At 37.7% G+C, this 27,562-nt stretch overlaps 1 protein-coding gene and 1 pseudogene across 1 annotated transcript in view; one reads left to right on the top strand and one right to left on the bottom strand.

The window, feature by feature from the left end:
• Window positions 1-27,562, bottom strand: part of SETD2 (SET domain containing 2, histone lysine methyltransferase) — a 98,072-nt gene that overhangs the window by 32,760 nt on the left and 37,750 nt on the right. The window contains exons 12-13 of the mRNA XM_027038561.2: window positions 8,061-8,109; window positions 5,065-5,248 (exon numbers count right to left, since the gene is read on the bottom strand). Coding sequence (XP_026894362.2) covers window positions 5,065-5,248; window positions 8,061-8,109 — 233 coding nt within the window. The remainder of the gene's footprint in view (window positions 1-5,064; window positions 5,249-8,060; window positions 8,110-27,562) is intronic.
• Window positions 23,590-24,682, top strand: LOC106969036 (sterol carrier protein 2-like; annotated as a pseudogene).

The following is a 27,562-nucleotide window of genomic DNA, read 5'->3' as shown; positions in this document are numbered from 1 at the left end:
ATGTACATCAAAATTAGATAATAGCACTATACATAACTGAAGAAGCTTTACAACAAAATGTTACACAAAGCAGTGAAAATGAATAAACTGACACATGCAATTATGGGTAAATCTTAGCAATACACTATCAGGTGAAAACAAAGTACCCCCAAATTAAATGCAGAATGGCAGCCTTTTCATAAAGTTAAAAACCAACATATTATTTAAAAACATGTATTAGACAACATAAAACTGTATTTTAAAAAAGGAAAGCCAGGGTATAATGAACACAGGATGCAAGATGATATCATCTCAAGGAGTAAAGGCAAGGGACAGTATAGGAAGAAATGGCTTAGCCAGATTTATACAGTGGTTAAGATCACAGCACAAAAGCATTATAATATGTGGAGAAGAAGTCTATGCATAGAAATGTGTCATGAACCAAGAAATAATCCAACATTCAATCCAATGTCCCTAAGATCCATGCCATGGTATGGTTAAGTAAGAGATCAGATCTGAAGAGAATTAGTAATGTGGAAGATGATCTTCAAATTCAAAAAGTTAAATGAATTTCAACCAGTTAAAATAAAAAGAAACCCTAAACAGAGGGTAGTGATACTGCAGAACACCAAACACAAAGAGGACTCGTAAAAGCAGACCAAGAGAAAAGCCAGATTACTTAAAGAACAACAATTAGACCAATAAAGTTTCATTAACAACAAGGGAAGTTAGAAGACTGAAGAATAACAGTTTCAAAGTGTCGAGAAAAACTTGTTAACTAAGCAAAACTTCCTTTTAAAAATGAGAGTCAATGTTCACATAAAGACTCATACATATACAACTCTTCTAATATTCTATTTTTTTTTTTAACGTTTATTTATTATTGAGAGACAGACACAGAGCGTGAGCAGGGGAAGAGCAGAGAGCGGCGGGAGACACAGAATCTGAAGCAGGCTTCAGGCTCTGAGAGGACAGCACAGAGCCTGACGCGGGGCTTGAACTCACGAACTGTGAGATCAACGACCTGAGCCGAAGTCAGACGCTTAACGGACTAGGCCACCCAGGCACCCCCTAGTCTGGTAATATTCTTAACAGCCATCTGGAAACAATCCAAATGCCTATCAACTAATGAATTTGTAAACAAGCTATGTTGTACCTATCCGATAGACTACCCACTCATCAATAAAAGGAACTACTGAGACATAACAACATGAATGGATTTCAAATGCAATCTGCTAAGTGAAAGACAGATTCAAATACTATCTAGACTATGATACTATATGTATCACATTCTGGAAAAGACAAAAACAGAGCATCAGAAAGCAGAGCAATGGCTGCCAGCAACTAGGGGTAGGCAAAGGGGACTGACTCCAAAGAGCTCAAGAAAATTTTCTGAGATGACAGAAGTGTCTATACCATGACTGTAGTGGTGGTTACTTAACTGCATGCGTTTGACAAAACACTTTGAATTATACACTTAAAACTGAATATTTCTGTAAGTAATTTTTATCTACTGATTAAATAAAACTGATTTTTTAAACTGAGGGTGAGCAATGAAAACCAAAAAGATTTTTCAGACAAAATTGAAACACAGTATGAACAAAAACTCATCAAGGAAATCTTTTGTTGTTGTTGTTGTTTGAGTGAGAAAGAGCCAGAAAGAGTGAGAAAGAGCACAATCTGGGGAAGAGCAGAGGGAGAGGAGAGACGGAATCTCAAGTAGGCTCAGTGCCCAGTGCAGAGCCCAACACGAGGCTCAATCTCAACTCAAATCAAGAGTCGGACGCTTAACCAACTGAGCCACCCAGGGTCCCCTAAAGGAAATCTTTTAAAGGAAGGCCTAAGGAAAAAGAAAGGAGAACAAAAAAACCCTAATTAATGTAAACAAACTAAATAAATCAATTTGTGTACATATAAAAAAATTAACAATAATTGACTGGGAAGGAGGAGGAACAAGAAATTATAATATTGGACAATAATGGCATATAAATTGGGAAGGCTGAATGATCAGAGTTAAAGTATCCTAAAGTACTTATGTTGTTTAGGATATGGATTAAATTTAGATTTTATTAAAGTGAAACTAGTTAAATACCACAAAGAATTAAAATATCAATCAGCTATAAACTATGTATGAGACACAGAAAAGTTAAAAGTAAAAAGGAAATAAAAAAATTCAGTTAAATCCTATCAATAGGAAGATAGCATACTTCTATTAATATCAAACAAAACAGACTATACAGCCAGTCTCAATAAAATTCTAAGAACTGGTAAAATACAAACCAATGAATGGCAATTAAATTTGAAACTTAACAAAAGAAGGGGGTGCTTGGTGGCTCAGTCAGTTAAGCATCTGACTTTGGCTCAGATTATGATCTCGTGGTTCACGGGTTCAAGCTCTGCATTGAGCTCTGCGTTGACAGCTCAGAGCCTGGAGACTGCTTCGGGTTCTGTGTCTCCCTCTCTCTCTTCCCCTTCCCCACTTGTTTTCTCTCTCTCTCTCTCTCTCTCTCTCAAAATAAACAAAAACTAAAAAAAAAAAAAAAAAAAAAATGTAAACAGACTGTAAAGCCTGATAGTATTTAGAACTAAATTATGACAAAGCTATACTATCACAAGAGTAGTTCAATGGTACTTATGAAGAAATTAAAATCCTCAAACACTTTCATTTGAAGACAAAAAATGCTGAAAATTAGGGAGCTAAGAATCCCAATTACTCCAATTAGTATGTATGTGTATATATGTGTGTGTGTGTGTATGTGTGTGTATATATATATATATATATATATATATATATATGTCCAAAAGAGTGGAATAAAACATGAATAGCAATCAATTACCAAAATAAAAAATGCTGTTATTCTGTGATTTGTATTGGATGTGTTGCTAGTAAAATAACAAGAACAAAGCAAAAGGATTAGAAAGGAAAAAAACCAAATTCATAGGATATGGACTGTTGGCAAAGACCCCAAAAAAGGGCAAAAACCCCTACACTTTGAAATATCATTGAGAGTTTTGTATGGTTGCCAGCATGAGATCAATATACAAAAGTCAACTGCAGTATCTAAACACAAGCAACAAACTGAAAATGTAACAAAAAAGTTAATGTTTTCAGAAAAGAATATACCAAGATACGTTAAGTCTTTATAGAGAAAATGTAAACAGGAGATTAATGAAGAACTTAATCTTTATTTAAAGTATTAAAGAAGACCTAATTAAACAGAAAATATCTGAATACTCAATTTGAATATAGGAATAGGACTCCTTAAAACTGTAAAGATGTCAAGTCTTCTCAGAATCATCTTTTGGGTGAGATGGGTGAAGGGAATCTGACAAGCAGATCTGAAGGAGAACAAGTCTGAGAAAAGACATGACATCCCAGAAGATCAAGGAGGGACCTGTCCTACTTGCTATCAAGACTTAATATGAGCTACAGACACATTATGAGCCCCAAACCAGATCCTCCCACATGTGAGAACTTGTTGGAGAGAGCGTGCTGCAGATCAAGGAGAAAGGATGGGCTTTCAAGTAAATGGTACAGAGACTGGGTATTCACTTAGAAAAAAAAAGAAACCATAAACCTACCTCACAACATACACAAAAATTAATTCCCAATAAATTAAGGACAAGAAAGAAAGAAAAGAGTATCATTGCCTCAAGAGTAGGGAAGAAATTTTTTTTTTAGTTAAAAAAATTTTTAAATTTATTAATTTTGAGAGAGAGAGAGAGAGAGAGAGAGAGACAGGCAGGCAGGCAGAGTGTGAGCGCAAGCAGGGGAGGGGCAGAGAGAGAGAATCCCAAGTAGGCTCTGTGCTGTCAGTGCGGAGCCCAACGTGGGGCTTGCTCCCACAAACCATGAGATCATGACCTGAGCCGAATCCAGAGTCAGATGCTTAACTGACTGAGCCACCCAGGTGCGCCAGGAAGAATTTCTTGACAGCCATCTGTTGTTTTGTTTTATTTGTTTATTCATTTATTTATTTTTGAGACCTAGAGAAATAGAGCATGAGCGGGGCAGGGGCAGAGAGAGACAGAGACAGAATCTGAAGCAGGCTCTAGGTTCTGAGCTGTCTGCATAGAGCCCGACGTGGGGCTTGAACCCACCAACCGTGAGATCGTGACCTGAGCTGAATCCAGAGTCAGATGCTTAACTGACTGAGCCACCCAGGTGCCCCAGAAAGAATTTCTTAAAACACAGTAAAAGCACTGACCATGAAGGAAACATACAATATGTGTGATATATTCAATTATACCATAATTAATAAATTCTGTATATCAAAAGACACAAGAGTCAAAATGCAAGCCACAAACTGGGAAAAAAATATTTGCAAAAATTATCACCCAAGCAGAATTATATTTAGAGTATAAAGAATCTTAAAAAAAAAAAAAAATTCCTAAAACTCAAAAAGGTAAATCAACAGCACATATGAAAAGACACTTCACAGAAGAAACAGGAATGGCCAATAAACATATGACAAGATGTTTAATCTGTTTAGTAATTAGGGTAATGCAAATTAAAATCATGATGGATTTACTATTATAAACCCTGACAACCCAAAATTAAAATTTTGGCAATTACACTATATGAATGCTAGATCTCATTTTTTCAAACAAATAAATTTAATTTAAAAAGAACTTCTCCGGAATAAATGTTTTCTAGTCCCCAGTGACCGATCATGCAGCTTGTTTTTCTACAAGCGTGAGGAAGATAGCCTCTGACACAGAGATCAACCAGCATTTTGACTGGTAAGGCACAAGATTCACTAAAAAAAAGTTCTGACTTTAGAAGATTTATCATTACCTCTGAAGAGTTATCTCCCACCCACCTCCACTCCCTTGAAAGAACAAGTCTCTGGCTCGTCAAATAACATTTAAATGTTATCAAGTAGAAACCATTCAAGTACTGAAAATCCACTAGTCTTCACTGTCAAAAGAGACTCTGTCTCAATATTTATCAGTGAAGTTTTATACTCATTTATCAAGAGAATATACTTATTCCAAAACCCCATGGTGCCCCAAATCAGAAGTACTGACTTGGGAACTTTCTGACTGGCTCAGAAAAGAGAGTAACTCACACAGGCCACTTACCTGTCATCTGGCCTTTTTGTTCCCCGCTCATAGGCAGAAGAAGGTGGTGAGAGAGAGCCCCTTCGTTTCCTTTTCTCTTTATTTTGAGTTTGCTTGTCTGGGTCTCTCTCTCTTGACCTGTTAGGAGTCTTTGGGGCAGCTGTTTGATCTCTGAAGCCAACAGCATCCCTTCCTCGTTCAGTTACTAAGGGAAAAGGGTTTTTAAAAATTTACTTGGCAGACTCTTCTCCATCATGATAGCACGTCAACTGTAGAACACAATTTCTATCCAACAAATGCATCTATGGATTCCTCCCTCATATGCCCATCCTGAATTTGGATGAGAAACAAGGTGTTGTGTGTGTGTACACTCTACTTCCTGAAAGTCTCTGCCATGAATTCTCTTTTCTACCTTTCCCAAACTCTCAGTCCAAGCCTTCAGCCTTTCTAACAAGTTCTGTGGAACACATGCATGTGAGATGTTCCCGTTACCTTTAACAAGGCAGTCTGCTTGCAGTTCAAAATGTAAAAGCCTTCTACTGTCCCTGTAACTCTGTGTATTTACAATTTGTAGAAGAGCAGCCTGGCATGCTAAGCATAAAAACTTCAAAGGGAAATAAATGTCTTTTTAGTTTAACAAAAAAAAGAAAAAGAAAAACGGATTAGAGAATTTTTTATGAACTACCATTTCAAAATGAAAATATTTCAAACACAAATGATAATAGCTGATCACTCATGAAGTTATCAAAGCCAGAGTTACATCTTCAAAAAAAGAATGCCATCTTCCTACTGAAAGATGATACTATTAAACTTTTCCACTCAGCCTCTTTACCTAGAATGGTCTTCCCCAATATCATTGTCACTGTTCCTAAAAGCTGTGCTAAGTGCTACTTTTCACTGACCACACCTCCTAGTTTCTCATCTCCCTAAGAAGTCTAAATCCCACCAATGAATATTCCAATACAAATTAACTGGTATTATATGCCTCTGCTTTGTGTATGTTAGCACTGCTGCTTGATTAATCAGATTGCTCTTGTCCTGTGGAAAGAATTTCTTATAAAATATCTCTCAGAGCACAAAGCAGATTCTCAATAAATACTGACTGTTTTTTCTTCTCACCTCAGAAAAACATGCTATCACTTGTTTTCTTCCCTGGCATCACGGTTAGTTTACATATGCCATTCTTGCAGTTCTCCTTTTAGTGGGCCAAAAACTCCCACTAATTTGTTTGCAAAACAGTTACTAATCAATGGCCACTTATGAGTATTTGTCAGTGAGAAGCTCACAGAGCTCATCTACACCACACACTGGTAGAAAACACTACACAATTAAAACAATTGTTCCAGCTCACAAGGTATTAGCACCACATCCTTCTGCCTAGTTTCACCTGGATCTGCCCACGACTACTCTATTTCCTTCTTACAACAGGTTCCATGTACTGATGTTAACTTCCTTAAAATGTGACTATTTCTCCACTATATCCTGGTAAAATAAGAAAAGGAATCATACTAACAGTTCATATTCTGACTCTGCATCTTGGAATATGTGAGGCGGATGTCATTCCATTTATTCAGGCTGATGTTTTCATATCATAAAACGAAAGTAAAGCTAGGCTACATATTTCCCAAAATATTTTACAGTTCTTAGGAATTTTACAAGTTCTAAGCTTTTTAATTTCTTGCCATTGAGGGTTAACATAGAAGCTAGGCTTGAATTGTAAGTATTTCTTATAAAAGACTGAGACTGGTTGGGGCTGGGGCACATATGTGAAGGAGAAACTGAAGTTGGCACACAAAAGGCTGCTTCCTGAAAAGATTAGTCTTCCATTATAGATGCCTCTCAAAGGGCATCGCTCTCAGAGGGCACCCCAGAGTAGATATTTGCAAAATATTGGCGGAAAAACCCCATAGAAATTTAAGCTTTGCCCATCCTGCTATTGATTTCAGCTCAGTGAGCCCAGAGAAGCTAGCCTCTGATGATCAAGCTTACAGTGGTGCCACTGGTTTTGCCAACCAGCACTACTCAACCCTGCCTTCTTTCTTATGGGAGGAATTCTTTCCAGCCCAAACTAGGATGTTTGGCTATGAAGACACTAAACTAATAGAGTTAAAAATATCCAAGACAAAAACAAAACCCCAACAACGGTACAAAGTACACCTCACAGGGCATTAACCTATATGATTATTTAACCATTAAGTTTTAAGACTATAAAAAGCTCTTCATGCCAAAAATAAAGAAAAAGAAAAAAAGAAACAAAAAGAAAAAGACCAAAAATACGATCACACTGGCTCCTTCACTCTATATTGGGTCAATACTGGAGGGCTCAAGAGATCAACAACAGCCACCATAAGATCCATTGTTTTCATCTTTAAAGAAGTACGCTGGAAACACAACTAAGTAGTAAAACCCAGAAACCAGACTACCATGGCCTCCCTGTTACCTTTTCTGGAATGATTCTTTTTCTTTTTTTTTCGAGATTTTATTTTTAATTAATCTCAAAACCCAACATGGGGCTCGTACCCACAACCCCGAGATCAAGAGTCATGTGTTCCACCGACTGAATCAGCCAGCTGTCCCTGTAATGACTCTTAACCTTTTGAGGGATCACTGAGTCCCTGAGAACCTGATGAAAGTTTTGAATTTTCCCTAGAAAAATGAATGTAAATAAAGGATTCTGCATATAAACATCTACAGGTAAAGACTTATACATTTAGGAGTACAGGTTTAACAATGCCTGTTCTAGAGGGACAAATAAATGGAAGAAAAGCTACTAAAAGCAGTGACTTCAAGGAAAGCAACACCAAAGGTAGTGTAAAGGGACATCTCTTTTGGCAAAAATTCACTAAGAAAGAATAAAAAGGCAAGTTCACAAACTTTTACACCAAATACTTCATTCACCTAATTACATACTGTTGGGTTTCAAAAACAAAATAGCTAAAATTCTTATCATTTACCTCTGCATATTTCCAAAAGAGTATTTGTAAAGCCATATACACAGAGTACCTCTGAATACCTACTTGTGTTCTCCTTTTCAGTTTGACTTTTCTTTGGAATTCGATAAACCTCCTGCAATTACAAAAAAAAAAAAACAAAAACAAAAAAACAAAAACCAAAAGAAGAGTTATTAGTATGGAGTGGAAGTGGTGATTGCTTTGAAGCTGATTGACTTCACATGGCAAGAAAGAACTAGGAAGGAACAGACTGGTATTTAATTATTCTCCAAAATCTGACTTACATCTAGCTTTAAGAATAGATCCTGGTCCCTCAGAAATAAGAACTTATATGAACTCATGTACATACACACATACACACACACACATTTATTATGTATATGTATGGTTTTTTAAACACCTACCAGGCTTGTCTGATCTCATCAGCCAAGTGGCAGACTAACTTGGACATTACATTTCTGGCAGGAATATACTTCCTGATAATCTTCATTTCTGCAAAGCTTCTGCACATAAAATAAACTCATCTAAAGTTCCTTTATCGAGAGTATTCATAAGAACAATTCTAACCTCTCACTTGCCATCCCTACTTAAGGGAAAAAAGGTTAGTAATTACTCAGCTATATAAAAACACCTCTGAAAAAACTTATGTCTAAAGACAATGCCCATTATTCATATTTTTATATAAATGCAAAACCAACTTGGCTAATGGCCAAATGTAATATCTACTTACGTATTGTTATTTTTAAAAAAGGAAAGGTAAATATTAGATCACTGTCATTCTTGAAATAGCATCAATGCTGTACCAAAATTGTTCTCTACAAATGTAAACTATTTTTCAGCCCTGAATACCTTTTCTTGCTATATGAATCTAAGGCCTAGAACATGTCCTGTTCCCTGACAATCCCTCACTTTCTAGTCCATCAAGTACTTCTTGGCAAGGCACAACATTCCCTTATTCAGTCACCTTGGTTAAGTGGGCAAATGGCAAATCTACACATCCTCAATGGTTTATCACATGATACCTCCACTTTATAGTAACCTCATAATATTGACCATACCTATACGAGCTGGTAATTCCATTTGTTTAAGCAACTGTACTCCAAAAAAATCAAAGAACTCCTCTTTCCACATAATTGTCAGTTCTAGCAATTATTTGTGGAAAACGAGAAATAACCCACATGCTATACAACTGAAGAAGGGTCAAGATTTAATATTCAGCTGTGATTAAAAATGACAAATATGAACCACACAGATAAAGAGCAATCTATACGAATGTAGATTTTTTAGAAATAATTATTCAACACCCCATGCGTGCTGACAAATTATTTAATAAAGATGTCCTAATTAGATGTGCACTTATCCTGTGTGCCAGGTATCACACTAGGCATTTCAAACACATTACTTTATTTGAGCTTCAAAACAACTCTATGAATTAAGTACTATCATCTCCATTTTTAAGGTTATGATGCTTTCAGATAGTCTGACTCCAGAGCAATTTAATCTCCTGTACTACACAGGAAATGGTGAACGGTGGCATTATTTGGGAAGGAGTACCACTTTAGGGACTCACACATAAATGCAGGTGGCATTCTCTATTCCCCCAGTCCCTCTTTCCTGTGTAGGACTTCCACTGGAACTCTGGCTGCACAATTAGACTGCTCCAGGAAACTTTTATAGAAATACCATCCCAGACAAATCTAAAATTCCAGGCACTGGTCCCAAGTATCTGTATTTTTAAAAATTAATTTGTTTTGGGGGCAAGGGGAGGGAGGGAGAGCACGCACGTGCACACGAGTGGGGGAGGGATAGGGAGAGAATCCCAAGCAGGCTCTGCGCTTGACAGTGCAGAGCCTGACATGGGGTTCAATCCCACGAACCATGAGATCATGACTTGAGCCGAAATCAAGAGTCTGACGCCCAACCAACTGAGCAACCCAGGGGTGCCTACGCTTTTTTTTTTAAAGCTCTCTAGATGATTCTGATGCCTACAGAACGTTGAGAACCACTGAACTACTAGCTTCTCTTAGCAGCCTTCACACACTCTCCTCACAAGGGAGAATTTGAGAGAAAGAACTGTATATGCCTGTCCTCAGCTCAAAGCCACCTGGGGGTGGCTCCTCTGAGGGATGCTTGGAGCTGTCGAGCTGTCAGTATCCAGCTATAATGGTGAATCAGGAATAAAGACAGAAAGGACAAAGCTGACACTCTTAGCTCTGTCGACTCCTTTGTCCACCTCTCAGAGGGGTTATCAAACTTGGGAAAAAGTAAGAATGCCACTCATCACCACCTACTCACACTATAAGGAAAAACACATGTTCTATTCATTTTTAAAGGCTTCAAAATGACTGTTGCATTAGGTCCTCTGTAAATTTAGGTACTCCAAAAAGATAACATGTTCATTCACAAAGGGTGCTTAGAACAGACACAGAGATACAGAAGTCTGTGTCAACTAAGGATTACAAAATTTTTACCTATATAGTTTCTTTTGCCTAAGGTCTTGGGCATTACAAGTATTCATTACAAACGTTTATCATAATTTATTACACAGACTTCAAGTTGGGACCTATTCTATGGTGGCAGTTAAGGTACCAAAGAAAATGTTTCTCAAAAATATATTCCTAACTTCATTCAAAAGTTTAGAGCAACTACTAAAGTAGAAAATGCATTCCAATGTTCACAAAATGGAAGATTATTACTGACTCATGACCAAAAGCTATTGACTTTTACTGTGTGCCTCAAACTATGGGGAGTAAATTCCATTAACAGGCACCCAAGCACTTGGGAGCTACTAACTGGATCCTCGTCTTCATATAGTTAAAGCTGTATATAAAATTAAACTGGAAACTCAGATTGTCTATTTTGAGGCCCTGAATTTTTCCAAAGCCCCACAATAATGTAAACTGAGAAGGAAGCAGTCATGTGAAGATTACTACACTATTTCTTAAAATCATTCTGTCTTAAGAATAAATAGCAATAATGGTAGCTTATGTAATATGGAACCCGAGAATAATGTCCTATCTGCAGGCCACAGAATCCACTGAAGAAAATGTTTGAGTTGGCTTCATTCACACTAACCCTCCATGTAAACTTACTTTGGTCTGCTAAAAATTCTACTCAAAAGACTAGCATGTTATGAAAGAACACTAAACCATGAGTCAGGAGACCTGGGTTCAAGGACTAACCCTGCCTTCAGAGGGGCCGAAAAGAATCTAGTTCCCCACTCCACCTAATATTCTTTACCTATCATCCCACTTTACTCCTTTGGTGTCTACGCTGCCGCTCCTAACATATACACATACACACTCAAAGCTGTAATTCTTAAGGGCCAACACTATCTTACTCTTTGCTCTATCTCTAGTACCAAGAAAATGTCTGACACAAAGGCAACACTCAATTGTTTGTTGATTGGACCAATAAGTGAAATTCTACTAATAATGTGCAGAAATCAACCACACAGTGCTAAAGAAATTCAAAGTATTGCATAGCTCTTTTTTTTTTTTTTTTTAATCACTAAATCTATACCATCATTCTCTTTCATCCCTGGTAAGAATGCTACTTACAGGCCTATATAACCATAGACTAGACATTGCATATTTCCAGGGTCAGACTAGTAAGTGCGCCTCCACAACATTTTGAACTCTTTTCAGTGCTTAGAACAGCTTACCCTTAGTCTATCAATCATTCCTCTTCCATCAAAGGCTCTAAATCAATCTCCAGAAATTGTTCGATAAACACTGAATCACTAATAAATTCATGCACAAGCAATGCATCCAACATCCCTTATAAAAGCCTGTAAATGTGTGTGGAGTTGTTTTTAATTTATAGACAAAGACAGCACAAGTTCTTTGATGGCTATTTGTGGAATTCTGGTTTGCTCATTTATACAGCAAGTATTTATGTGTTAAAAGCACATATTAACGGTCTCCTATGTTTAAAGGACACTGGAGATCCACAGTAGCAGCCATCAAGGAATTCACAGGCTAACAATCATGGCTGACAATTCTTACTGTGTGCCATGTCCTTTAATTGCATTCTCATATACTTTTACACTGCTATTAGAAGTATCTTTATTATATCTACAGTACATACTCAGGTTAAATAACTATACTAGGGTCATACATGCCACAGTGAGCTCTATACTGGACCTCGGATCTAAGCCTAGATTTGTCTCTGTCCAAAGCATACACTTTTAACCACCACCACTACTACCTCATAGGCACTCGAGGAAAATAGAAAGGAAACATATACTATCTTATACTAAAACTGGCCTTAGGAGAGAGGACTGGAAAAAGCATCCTGAAGGAAATAAACATCCGAATTGTCTTAAAGGATGACGAGGAGTTGTACGTAGAAAGAAAGAGGCAGAAAACAAAAACATGGAGACAGACACATGTGTTTATTCCAGTTCCATCCTGAAGTCCTATACAATGACAGTGGAAGACCAAAAAATATATATATATATAAACCCATCTGTGTTATCTTTTCTTTCTAAGAAAGGAGTACTGAATGTACATGCATTCTTACATATCTTATTCTATTCCATGTACTGTATTCTCTTTCATGTGCTTTTGTCTGATGCTTCATAAAGAAAAAATAATACTCTATCAATGAAGTAAGATGCTATTAAAAAAAGACAGCAAGATAGGAACAAATAAGAACTGTGATGGAAAAAAGAGCTTAATGTCACCCAGAAAGCAGACCAAAAAGTCAAGAAAGAAAGTGGAAAACCAAAAAACAAAATTAGAGGATAAGCGCTAGATAACCTACATCTAACACAGACATGCCAGAAAGCATGAGAGAGAAAAATGAGGAAGTAGGAAAAAACAAAACAAAACAAAACACCCTAACACACACACACACACACACACACACACACACACACACACACAGTTTTTAGAACTTAAAGACATGAGTCACCAGATGGAAGAAATGAGAGCACCTACCACAACAAAGGAATCGAAATGGCATCAGACTTCAATAGACAGCAACACTGTAAGCTAGAAAATGATACAATGTCTTGAACATTTTAAAGAAAAATTTATTTTCAAATGATAATTATGATTTGCCTAACAAGCAAGAACAAAATAGAGGCATTTTTCAGATCAACAAGGTCTCAAAATTTTTCTACCAGAAGAGAATGTTGAAAACCAAGACTATATGGGGCACCTGGGTGGCTCAGTCAGTTAAGCGTCCGACTTCGACCCAGGTCACGATCTCGCGGTCCGTGAGTTCAAGCCCCGCGTCGGGCTCTGGGCTGATGGCTCAGAGCCTGGAGCCTGCTTCCGATTCTGTGTCTCCCTCTCTCTCTGCCCCTCCCCCGTTCATGCTCTGTCTCTCTCTGCCTCAAAAATAAATAAACGTTAAAAAAAAAAAAAAGAAAACCAAGACTATGGAGGGTCTAAGATTCAAGATTCTCAATTCTGTGTCAAACATTTATTAATTAGCTACAGTGTAAATAGTACCACACAAGATACTTTAAAACAAAAGCAAAAACTAACAGTTCCTGAGAGAGTGATGGGAAAACGCTGAAAAGTAATGTAAATGAATTACTTAGCACTTAGAATATGATACAGGCATATATTAACATATATTTGCATATAAATTCAACAAGTGGGCATTTAATATAGGTCAAGTATCCAAGCTCTACTTTTGTGCAAATAACCAGAAGTAGTGGCTGCTTAACATAACACCTGCAAAAGATGTAAAGATGTCATTCAAGGGGTGCCTGGGGGGCTCAGTTGGTAAGCGTCCTGACTTCGGCTCAGGTCATGATCTCACGGTTTTTGTGTTCGAGCCCAACGCGGGGCTCGAACTCAGAAGCCGTGAGATCATGACCTGAGCCGAAGTCGGACGCTCAACCGACTGAGCCCCCCAGGCGCCCCGAAAATGATGATGCTTTTAATAAAAATGTACCTCTGAGAATGATAAACCAGCATGTAAGAGAAGATTATGAACTTGTATCTAAAAGGCAAGTGGAGGAGTCAAAAGCAAGCTGAAAATATATATCTGAAATTTAGGAAACAGGCTAAGGAAAGAGATCCACAATTTGGGAACATCTTAGGAGATCATAACTTATATTGTGGTACTTAGGAGACTGCCGAGAGAGAAAGTACATAGAGAAAAATAGGCTGACTAGAAGAAAATAAAACTTAAAGGTGGAAGGTCTTTATACTTATTCATACAGTATGTTTTCTATTTTTTGATAAACATTTGCCAGCCATTCCACTTCCGGGTATATATCCAAAGGGAATGAAAACAGGATCTCAGAGAGCTGCAGTCCCATGTTCACTACAGCATCATTCACACTAGCCATGATATGGAAACAACGTAAGTGTCCATCAATAGATGGAGAAGATACAGTGTACATGTACATGATGCAGTATTATTCAGTCATGAGAAAAAAGGACATCTTGCCACTTATGACAACATGGATGATCCCTGAGGATATTATGCTAAGTAAAAAAGTGAGGACGTAGAGAAATTAGAGAAATTAAAAACCTTACACACTGCAGGTAAAGGTAAAGGTAAAAACCTTATTACATTGCATTGTAAATGGTACAGCTATTGGCGAAAAGAGTCTGGCAGTTCCTCAGAAGTTAAATATAAAGTTACTATGACTCACAAGTTCTACTCATAGGTATATACCCAAGAGACATGAAAACCAGTTTCACACAAAAATGTGTACATAAATATTCACAGTAACTGTATTCCTAACAGTCAAAAAGTAGAAACAACACAAATGTCCATACAAATGAGTAACAAAATTGGGTATATCCACACAAGGGAATAATACTATTCAGCTATAAAATGGAATTAAGTACTGATACATGCTACAACATGGATGAATCCTGGAAACATTATGCTAAGTAAAGACCAGATAGAAAAAGCTATACTGTATGATTCCATTTATCCTTATTCAGATTATGCAAATTCACCAACCCACTAAAATTTATTTGCAATCTCCAAATCAGTAAGCTAGAGAAAACTTCTCCAATTCTTCCCCAAAAAAGATGAGTCAACCACTGATATTTTTGGGTATACTTTTTCCAAATAATGGACTGATTAAGACGATGCCACACTTTTTGCCCAAGTCTCTTAGAATCCTTTCATTACTCTTTCTAAAAATGCTTCCAGTACACTACTACTCTTGTATACTATTTCTTCAGTATCATTTTCACTGACTTTATGAAATCAATGCATTTTTATTTTGTAATAGATCTGTACTGTATTTGTACTACATTGCCCAATTTTTAGAACAGTGAGACTTTGGCTAAGAAACACAACAACCCTAGACAAAGACAGATGCTAATGTTAACAGAGAAGGGATGTTTGGATGACAATCTTTTAGTGTTCAGTTCATCAATTAATGTTTTGTGTCACAATGTTTGTTTTCTAAGCAATTTTAAAACCGTGAAAATTAAGATACTAAGAACACCGTATACTTGTATATCTGTGTGTGTGTGTGTGTGTGTGTGTGTGTGTGTATCCACATGCGTGGATCCACATCCACATATATATATATATATATATCCACATACGTGCGTATGTGTGTGTGTGTATATATATATATATATACATATATACATATATATACATATATATATACACACACATATATATATACACACACACACACATACACACGCATGTGGATTTATATATTTAATTACACAAGAGATAAGTTTTTTTAAGTATTTATTTTGGGGAGAGCACAAGTGGGGCAGGGGCAGAGAGAGGGGGACAGAGCACCCAAAATGGGCTCTGTGCTGACAGCAGAGAGTCCGATGTGGGGCTTGAACTCACGAATCATGAGATCATGACCCGAGACAAAGAGTGTCCCGAAAGATAAGCTTTTCCAGGTAACTGAATGTATTTGAAAAGGATTTCAAAATATCCCACCATATTCTCAGGATTTTTGGGCATCTATGAAGTTTTAGTGTCAAAAGCAAACATGCCAAATATTTATCTGATTACTGAACACTGAAAATTTAGAAAAAGAGGTAAGAACTTAGAGAAACATACAACAACTTTGGGTAAAATAGGACCATGTCATGCAACCTGATTCACATTCTATACACTGGCTTAAAGATTAAAAATCCAGTTTCTCAATTAACAACAAAATCAAAAAATGAACACACAACATAGAACACCTCCATGTCTACAGCCCTACACTACCTCAAGGCCCAATCAAAGAAAATAAACCTCCTGGACAAATACTGCTATGTACCATAGCTCCTTTCCTGTCAGCATAAATTCTGTGAAATACCTTCAGTGGTAATGGCTCTATAACCAGGATTTAGTTTCCTTTAACAGAAGGAAGAATTATTTAACTCCTATCATCATGTCCCCGGAGAGCATAAGAGTCTGTGGTTTTACCTCACAAACTGTATTATAAATGGTAGGAGTAGAGGGGTCTCCATCAGGTCACAGAGCTCTTAAAATCTGACTATAAAGAAAATTCAGAAGAGAACATACACGTCTGGAGACTTCATAAAATCACACACTTATGAGGGGCAGAGGAAGGGAGAGTAAAGGAAAGAGGGAGTATAATAATTTTATTTATTCCTTTAACTCCCTAAAGAGACACTCTTCTAACTTCAGACAAATGGGCTCCCGTGAAATGGAAGGTAGTAAGAATCAATCTCAGTTTTTAGCCATTCAGAAAAATAGACAAAACATTGACTGAGTCAAAGTTCTTAAAACAGGAAACAAAAATGTAAAGATATTGAATACTTCATGCGTAAGTGACATGCAAATTAACACTTCAATAATTTTCCGTCTGTGCCAGTCTGACCAAGATAAAGTTACACAGTACCTGTGCTGACCAGAGTGTAGTGAGATAGATGCCTTTGTGTACATACACTGCTGGTGAGAGTTAAACTGGTACAGAAACTATAAAGATCAATCTGTCAAGACCTATGAATATGACAGAAAACACAGACCAGGACTCAGAGATAATGCTTTTAGTAATTTCTCAAACATGTATATTCCCACATATGTAAATGTGTTCAAAATGATTTATATAAAAGTTATGTGCTGAGCTTTAAAAAAAAAAAAAAAATCAACTGAAATGGCCAAAATAGGGAACTAATTAATAGGATTAAAAGGATAATGATTACGGGGCGCCTGGGTGGCTCAGTCGGCTAAGCGTCCGACTTCAGCTCAGGTCACGATCTCACAGTTCGTGGGTTCGAGCCCCGCGTCGGGCTCTGTGCTGACAGCTCAGAGCCTGGAGCCTGTTTCAGATTCTGTGTCTCCCTCTCTCTCTGACCCTCCCCCATTCATGCTCTATCTCTCTCTGTCTCAAAAGTGAATAAACATTAAAAAAAAATTAAAAAAAAAAAAAAAGGATAATGATTATAAGGGGCACCTTAGTGGCTTAGCCAGTTGAGCATCTGACTCGATTTCACCTCAGGGCATGATCCCAGGGTCATAGGATCAAGCCCTGCATTGGGCTCTGCATGGAGTGTGGAGCCTGGTTGGGATTCTCTCTCTCCCCCCCCTCTGCCCCCTTCCCCTCTCACATATGCTCTCTAAAAAAAAATAAATAAAAATTTTTAAAACGGAAACTGATGATTGCATACCTTTACAATAAAATACCATGCAGTATGAAAGCTAAGTTCTGTAAATTGGCATGAAACTAGCTTCATAATATATTAAATAAAAACAAGGAGCTAAAGAGTGCTGCCAGTTTTATAAAAACAAGGAGCTAAAGAGTGCTGCCAGTTTTATAAAAAAAGAAATACACACACACAGTATGCACACATTATCTCTGGAAGGATATACAAGAAGCTGGTTGTGCTGGTTGCCTTCAGGGAACAGGACATGGGTCAGGGGTAGGAGCAAAACACCACACCGTATGCCTTTTGAACTTTGTATCATGTACAGGAAAGGCCTATTTAAAAATTAAAATAAAAAGAGGAGAAAAAGATAACACGCCTCAGAAGAATCCCCCGACAAAGTACCAAAAAACTTTTTTGGCATTACTGCTGTATTCATGGTAAAGACCACCACCTGAGGGCTATGACATCTCAGGCTGAGGCCTCAGGAACCCAAGACAACTTCTAAATGCTGCTCTTCAGCAAATGCCATACCTTAAAAAGCCCTCCCAGTTCACTGTTGTTCACTTTAAACTTGTCCCCCGGCCCCTCCTTCTTCTCCAGCCTTAACCAGCTTGACGCTAATTCAAAGAATCTACCTTAGCAATGCTCAGTTTTATTCAACACACACCTAAAATGTGCTGGGCTTATGCTAAAAAAATACTGAAGCACAAGGTGAACAGGTGACACAAGTGCCTGCTTTTGAGGCCTCTCTAGGCCAGTAGTAAACGCGTGTAGAAAAATAAGGGTTTTCGTGTTAAGTAATCACTGAAGAATAACCAAGATTATGATGATTAAGTGTGTCTCATTTTCAGAGTTCTGTTTTCTAAGCAAATTAAGTCCAAATCTAAGATTTTTTCTTACACTTTTCAAATGTAACCATCTCTTCTAATTAAAATTTTTCAAACTTTAAAATCACCACAGCCCTCCAAGTGACTGCACTGAAGTTACAGGTTGTACTGGTGAACCCAACGCTGCAGTGACGAGTAGATGGTCATTATTTAACATAGTACTGGAAGTGCTAGCCACAGCAATCAGACAAGAGGAAGGAATAAAAGGCATCCAAATTGGTTAGGATGAAGTAAAACTTTCACTATCTGTGGATGATATGGTATTACATATAGAAAACCCTAAAGACGCCACCAAAAAACTACTAGACTGATAAATGAATTCAGTAAGGATGCAGGATACAAAATCAACATACAGAAATCCGTGGCATTTTTATACTAACAATGAAGCAACAGAAAGAGAAATTAAGAAAGCAGTCCCATTTACAATTGCACCAAAGATAATGAAATACCTAGGAATAAACTCAACCCAGGAGGTGAAAGACCTGTACTCTGAAAACTATAAAACACCAATGAAAGAAACTGAAGATGACAAAAATAAATGGAAAAATAGTCCATGCTCCTAGATTGGAAAAACAAATATTGTTAAGATGTCCATACTACCCCAAAGCAATCTACAGATTTAATGCAATCCCTATCAAAATACCAACAACATTTTTCACAGAAAACAATCCTAAAATTTGTATGGAACCACAGAAGACCCAGGACAGCTAAAACAAACTTGAAAAAGAACAACACTGGAGATATCACAATTCCAGATTTCCAGTTATACTACAAGGCTGTAGTAATCGAAACAGTATGGTATTGGCACAAAAATAAGCACACAGATCAATGGAATAGGATAAAAATCACAGAAACAAATCCACATTTATATGGTCAATGTATCTCTGAGAAAGGAGGAAAGAATAGGAAATGGGAAAAAGCCTCTTCAACAAATGTTACTGAGAGAACTGGATGGCTCCATGCAAAATACTGAAACTGGACCACTGGCTTACTGTATACATGAAGATAAATTCAAAATGGGTTAAGAACCTAAATGTGAGAACCTAAAACCATAAAAATCCTCGGAGAGCACAGGCAGTAATTTCTCGGACATAGGCTGTAGCAACATTTTTCTAAATAGGTCTCCTGAGGCAAGGGAAACAAAAGCAAAAATAAACTACTGGGACGTCATCAAAATAAAAAGCTTCTGCCCAGTAAAGGAAACAACCCACAAAACTAAAAGGCAGCCTACTGTATGGAAGAAGATATTTGCAAATGACATATCTCACAAAGGGTTAATGTCCAAAATATATGAAGAATTTATACATTATACAACTCAACACCCAAAAAACAAATAATACAGTAAGAAATGGGCATGAGACATGAACAGACATTTCTCCAAACATCCAGATGGCCAAGAGAGATATGCTTAACAACACGCATCATCAGGGAAATGCAAATCAAAACCACAATGAGCTATCACTTCACACCTGTCAGAATGGCTAAAATCAAAAACATAAACAACAGTGTTGGCGAGGATATGGAGAAATAGGAATCTTCCTGTACTGTTGGTGAGACTGCAAACTGGTGCAGCCACTGTGAAAAACAGTATGGAGGTTCCTCAAAAGTTAAAAATGGAATTACCTTACGATCCAACAATGACACTATTGGGTATTTACCCAAAGAATACAAAAACACCAATCTGAAGATATATACCCACCCCTATGTTTATTGCAGCATAATTTCCAATAGCCAAATTACGGAAGCATCCCAGTATCCACTGATAGATGAATGAATAAAGATATTATATACATTTACAATAGAATATTATTCAGCCAAAAAATGAAATCTTGCCATTTGCAACAATACAGATGGAGCTAGAGTATCATGCTAAGTGAAATAAGCCAGTCAGAGAAAGATAAACACCACATGATTTCACTCATATGTGGAACTTAAGAAACAAATGAGCAAAGGAGGAAAAAAAAGGAGAAAGACAAACCAAGAAAAAGACTCTTAATTATAGAGAACTGCAGGATACAAGAAGTGGGTTGGAGGGTGGGTGAAATAGGTGATGGGGATTAGTGCACTTAACATGATGAGCACCAACTAATGTGTACAATTGTCAAATCATTCCATTGTAAACACTGTATGTCAACTATACTAGAGTTAAAAACTTAATTAAAAAAAAAAAAAAAAAAAAAAGATTAGGTGATCAAGCCAGTACTCCAGTTAAGAGTAGGAAACCTCCTGGGGCGCCTGGGTGGCTCAGTTGGTTGAGCGGCCGACTTCGGCTCAGGCCATGATCTCACAGCTCGAAGTCTCATGAGTTCGAGCCCCATGTCAGGCTCTGTGCTGATAGCTCAGAGCCTGGAGCCTGCTTCGGATTCTGTGTCTCCCTCTCTCTCTGCCCTCCCCTGCTCATGTCCTGTCTCTCTCTCTCAAAAAAATAATATAAACATTTAAAAAAAAAAAAAAAAAAGAGTAGGAAACCTCCTGAGGTCCAGATCATCCAGAAAATACTTTTTGGACCACAGTTCATTCTTTTCCCAACTCACACATATACACATCTCTGTTTGACAAGCTGCTCATATTCATGGACCCCTGCCCCAGAAAAACTCCAGTTTTGCATATGATTTCAGGGGTTCTGAAAATGCTCTGAAGTTCAATCATAGATCACAGTTTGCCAATCTCTGCAGCACGAAGTAAAACAAAACAAAACAAAACAAAAAAAGAAACCTTGAATAAAACACTAAAATGGTAGTTTCTAAGATTTCAGAATGAATTTGGACTTATTAGTTTCTAACTCAGAAGCAGATTAAGAGAAATCTGAAGTATTCACCAAAGGTACATAATTATGTAAATTGCCTCGCAAAGATATAGAAGTCACTATTAGATCAGCAAAAGGGAATGGAAAGAATATGGGATTTAAATCAGAAGACCCAAGTCAATTTTCAGCTCTGTCACTTAGAAGCTAAGTCACAACCTCATGGGCTTATTTGTTTTCTGTTTTACAGGGAATAAAAACACCACCATGTATATACTTCACAGGGTTGTAAAGATTATATGACACTCATTCAAATATTTTCTGACCACCTATCAAATAAAATACACACACCACAGTTTCAAGAAGCAGTGTGATACCATGGGGAAAGATGAAACTTCTTCACACCTTCATTCAAATATTTATGAAGTGCCAAACGACATATCCTGGGGAGACTTGAATGACCAAGACATAAGCATTCTTTGCCCTCACACTCCGTGCAAGTACGAAAGAAATATTATGTGCTGTGATTGGAAAGGAGGTTATGAGACCATACAGAAAGGGCAGAATACTCTTAGAGGAATGGGAATGGCTTTCCTGGGGAAAGGATGAAACTTACACAAGAGACATCCAAACAGAAGTAAGTGTCTTCAGGAATGAATGAATGTGTGTTCACGTGTGTATGAACATTAGTAGCACAGACCCACTGGGGGGGCCAGAATGGCTTGATGTGAGACTGCATAAATAAATAAGGACCAGACTATATCATGGTAGGCAAACCTCATGAAGAAAAATGGATTTTATTATAACAGTGTAATAAGGAACCATATAAAAGTTTTAAATAGGACACTGACATGATCAGATCTTCATTTCCAAACAGCACTCTGGCTACTGATCATAGGGGGCACATAGTAGTCATTCACTACTATTAAGAGGTAACTTATTATTATAACCACTATTTAAATGATACCATAATAAAAGTAACCTTTACTACAAAAATCAAGATATAATCCTTGCCCTTGAAGAGCTCATGGTCCAGTGAGGGGACTAAGCAACTAATTTTAGTAATCTGTTAAGATTACAACTACTGTATAGAGAAATACAGAAAAGGACAAAGTATCACAAAGAATGAGCTGCAACTGTAAGTCCAAGTAAAGGAAGATAAAAAAAAAAAAACGGAGAGAAAGAAGAAAAGATATTGCAAGCAAAAAGAACAGCATGTACAAGGCCACGGAAGGGTGAGTACGTATGAACAGCCTGATGTGATTCATGCACTGAATGTGTAAGAAACACTGTTGGGCAAGAAAGTTAGATAAACGTAGAAGTACCTCTCATGCCATACACTAAAGGCTCTCTTCTTGAATTAATGGGAGTCTCTGTGATGCTACTAGAGGTTCCTGTTGATACATCTATTTTTTTTTAGTGTGTGTGTGTCTGTTTTTTTTTGAGAGAGAGACAGAGACAGAGAATATGAGCAGGGGAGGGGCAGAGAGAAAGGGAGACAGAGAATCCCAACCAGAGAAAGTGCAATCTCTGCACTTTCAGTGTGGAGCCCAACGTGGGGCTCTAACTCACGAACCGTGAGAGCATGACCTGAGCCAAAAATCAAGAGTCGGATGCTTAACCAACTGAGCCACCCAGGTGACCCAGATCACATCTATGTTTTTAAAAAGATAACACGATAGCATATAAAGGAAAATATGAAGGGAGGGAGGAATGGGAGCAAGAAGGACAAACAGGAGGCTGTTCCAACAGTCTAAGCAAGAAATGACAGGAGCCTGAATTAAAAATGGCAATGAGAAGACAATGTGACCTATTTAACATGTAGGACAAAAGAAATCTCAGGTGCTGCAAGAAATACCACCTTTTGAGGGATAGGCAGAATAGTGAAAATCACAGGGAAATCCAAATGATTCAGACAAGGGTGTGGTCTCAGATTAACAGGAGGAAGGCGAGAGAAACGGCAGGATGAGTAGTACATTATGCGTTCACACATTTACTCATACACAGAAATACACATATGCGTATGTACGTATAGATATGGTCTGGTGACAGCCCCTACAAGCAATGCCCCAGTAGCAATGACTTCATCTAGAGCCCAGATCTTGGTTTCTTAATAAGAGTTTCTGTTTGTTTGTTTCAGAGAGAAAGAGAGCAAGCAAGCATGCAGGGGAGGGGCACAGAGAGAGAGAGAGAGAGAGAATATCCCAAGCAGGCTCTGCACTGTCAGGACCAGGGGCTTGATCTCACAAACCATGAGATCATGACCTGAGCTGAAATCAAGAGTCAGACAGGTAACCAACTGAGCCAGCCAGGTGCCCCCAGATCTTGGTTTCTCAATCTCACTTCACATCATAGAAAGCAGAGTTTATTGGACAAGCGGCCGATTCCAGGGCTGGGTAAGGGAAAGTGCAAGATAAGCCTGGAATAGCATGTCGTTCCAGGTTAAAAAACTGACGGCAACCTGTCAAAATCACACAGAGGGAACCTAAAGGGTCTCTCACACTGGCCAAACAAGGGACAATTTAAGCAAATAAATAACAAAATTAATGGATAATTCACTGAATAAAACAAGAACCCAGGAGGCTCTGCAGCATAATTTAGGCACTGTAGGAGTTGTGGTTGTCACACTGTACAAGATGGGTTTTCCTGAAGCTGCTGGTTCTTTTAGAACTCATCAAATTAAGGCTGCTCCAATTGGCTCTGCAGTTGGTAGATTTAAGGCAAATCTTGTCTTCAAGGAGACTGAAAAGAAGCTTAAAGAGGAAGGGGAACAGTTTGTGAAGAAATTGGTAGTATTTCTGCCTTCAAGGTAAAGGATGGCCCTGGGGGTAAAGAAGCCACCAGGGTGGTGGATGTGACGAACAGCAGTTCAGTGCTTCCTAACTCAGATAAGAAGGCTGACTGCAGAGTCTCAATGGCTGACCTGGACTTGCTGGCTTTAATGACTGGTAAAATTAATCCTCAGTTGGCCTTCTTTCAAGGCAAATTGAAAATCACTGGCAATCACTGGCTATGAAGTTACAAAGTCTTCAGTTTCAGCTGAGCAAAACTAAACTGTGAGGAATCCCCTCTGCCTACCTTTGAAAACTAAAGATGAGATATATAGATTTATATCCATATATTTCATTGTCAGAACTTAGAAATTACACACTGGCAAACAGTGTGAGATTTGTTTTTAATGGCTTTTTAAAATTTTTTATTTTTTTAAATGTTTTTTAATGCTCTACATCCAACATGGGGCTTGAACACACAACTCTGAGTTTAAGAGTCACATGCTCAGGGCGCCCAGGTGGCTGAATCGGTTAAGCGTCCAACCCTTGATTTCGGCTCAGGTCATGATCTCACAGTTCATGAGTTCAAGCCCCGCATCGGGCTCTGTGCTGACAGTGTGGAGCCTGCATGGGACTGACTCTCTCTCTCTCTCTCTTTCTCTGTCCCTCCCCAATTCATGCATTCTCTCTCTCGAAATAAATAAGCCTTAAAAAAAAAAAAAAAGAGTCACATGCTCTACTAAGGGAACCAGCCAGGTGCCCTTAGATTGGTTTTTAATGGCTGTGACCCAGGCGCCTGGTGGCTCAGTTGGTTAAGTGCCGGCCTCCTGATTTCAGCTCAGGTCGTGATCCCAGTGTTGTGGAACTGAGTCCTGCATCAGGCTCTGCACTGAGCTCTGTGCTGAGTGTGGAGCCTGCTTAACATTCTCTTTCCCCCTCTGCCCTTCTCCATCTCACACAGGTGTGTACACACATGCTCAATCATTCAATCAATCAATACATGCCTGTGACCAATTCTGTTTTTCCTAAACTCTGAGGGAACAGAGCCTGAGGTATACTACTGCTTTGCTGAACTGCATACAAGTGTACATTACAAAGCTAATATGGTTTGGCATAAAATTGAGTTTCAGAATAAAATTAGGAAAAACAAAATCTAAAAGTTATATAAACAAAAGCTCTCATTTTTTATAAAGTATATTTAAGGATCATTCTGCTGAAGATTCAATTTAAGGTTTCCTTGGGAGAAGCAGGGAGGAAACAGAATACCAGTACCTTGCCAGTAATTAAGTGTTGCGCAGTTAATGTTCTTCATTTATTTTCTATTAATAGTTTTAAAAGTTCTGTACTGGGATGTTTAAAAGAAAACTTTTCCCAAATCAAAATAAATCTGATCAGAGCTTGGTGGGCGGGGGGGTGGGGGGGGGAACTATAGCTGAATGCAGGACTATTTTTAAAATAAAAAAAATTTTTTACTGGGTTTCCTTCTTGAAAAATAAGTATTTTTGTTAAAAAATAATTGAACAGAGGCATATGGGTGGGTCAATTGGTTGAGTGTCCAACTCCTGATTTTGGCTTAGGTCATGATCTCACAGTTTCATAAGATCAAGCCCTACACTGGGCTCTGTGCTGACAGCATGAAGCCTTCTCTCCCTCCCTCTCTCTGCCCTCCCCTGCTCTCTCTCAAACATTAAAAAAAACTGAAAATAGTAATAACTGAGCAAATACACGTTTGCTCTGAGATGCAGTTTTCAAATTAGAATCTCCTATTTAACTAAATGTGTAAAGCTCTGTCCTTTGTTATAATTTTCCTTCTTTATAGAAGAAGAAGGAAACATTTATCGTTCTTCCTAGTTTTTCTAATGCCAATGTTATTTCTTATAACTGTAAGATACAGGGTAAAATAATGCTTTGGAAGAATGTTTAATAGAGAATTAAAATAAAAAAATAATAAAAAAATGAGAATGCATGAGCCTAAACTGATAAAAATCAATGAATACAGAACTACATGGGAGAGCAGGAAAAGCTCGTGCTTACAAGAGGGCTACAACCAAAACAGAGGGGAGCAAAAGGAATGAGAGGTTAGAAAATCACCACTTGGCAACCATCACAGCTGTTAAGTGATTTGGGTAAATTCACTGGATGTTGAAACTAATGAATAAATCTGATAAAAAGCAGTTATTTACACACTTCCAAAGGTGCTCCTATAGGATAATTTTTAATGATAAGGATCAAACAGTAACTTTATGTTGGAAAACCTGGCAGACACCACTTTAACCAAGGGATTGGAGTTGACAGTGCCAATAGTGGAACAAATCAACATCATGTGAAGGATACGCCTTACTATTCCAGACAAAAATGTATAACCTGAACCCAAAAGAAAACTTCAGACAAGCCCAAAATGAGGAATATTCTAAAAAATTTCAAAATATTTTAAAAATTTGAAATGTATAAAAAGCAAAGATGGACTTAGGAACTATTCCAGATTAAAGGATACTAGAGAGATACAACCCAACATAACACTTTAGCTCCAATTCTGGATCAGATTTTTTTTCTTGCTATAGACATTATGGGTACAATTGGCAAAGCCTGAAGGAGATCTGTTGGTCAGATAATAGTATTTTGTCACTAATCTGCTGATTTTAACAAATATACTGCAGTCATATGGAATAATATCCTTGTTTTTATAAAATATGCACTAAAATATCTAGGGGCAATGGATGTCACATCTGTAACTTATTTTAAGTTAAAAAATTTAAGAGAAAATGATAAAGCATATTTGGTAAAATGTTAACACTGGGGAATCTGGGTGGAGGAATAAGAGGAATTTTTAGCTTTTTTTCTACATTTGTCACTAGAATGTGTATCACATACAGAATACATACACAGAATAGTATCCTTGCAGTTTTCCTAGAAGTCTGAAATCACATCAAAAGTAAAAGGAATATTAAGAAAAATTTATACATTTTATTATGGTTACATGTAAGACTAGATTGCACCAACTTATCTATACTCAAAACCTCCCTTAAGTTTCCAACTAACCTGATCATGGTCCTGAGGGAAAAACAACATTGCGTAAAGGTCTCTTCTCTCCCACTTCTCAGACAGCCTTACATCCAAATTAGTCAAAGTAACTTTTCCCAGAGTCAAGACTTTTTTTTTTTTCAAACTAACTTCATGAGCTATAGAACCATAATCATCAAGTCTTTAGGGAAACAGAATTAAGAGTTCATCCATAAGAATAAAGTATCAAAATGACTTCACTCAAAATCAGAATGTTTCAAGCAGCCAGACTCTGAACTTTACCACAGTGCAAAAGCAGCCATAGACGGTATGTAAATGAATGAGCATGGCTGTGTTCCCAAAAATCTTTACAAAAACAAGCAGTGGGACAGACATAGCCAAGGCATGATTTAGATTAAAGGACCTATCCAGTAATAACAAAATGGACTACTAATAAGCTTTAGACCATTTTTGCCTTTTACTAAGTCTGATACTTGTAAAACAAATTTTGGGGCGCCTAAGCGACCCAGTTGGTTGAGAGGCCAACTCTTGATTTTGGATCAGGTCATGATCTCACGGTTTGTGGGTTCAAGCCCCACACGGT

This window comes from Acinonyx jubatus, chromosome A2 (genome assembly GCF_027475565.1).
Source record: "Acinonyx jubatus isolate Ajub_Pintada_27869175 chromosome A2, VMU_Ajub_asm_v1.0, whole genome shotgun sequence".
NCBI lineage: Eukaryota > Metazoa > Chordata > Mammalia > Carnivora > Felidae > Acinonyx > Acinonyx jubatus.
The sequence above is the reverse complement of the archived record's forward strand: the minus strand, read 5'-3'. Positions and strand labels throughout refer to the sequence as shown.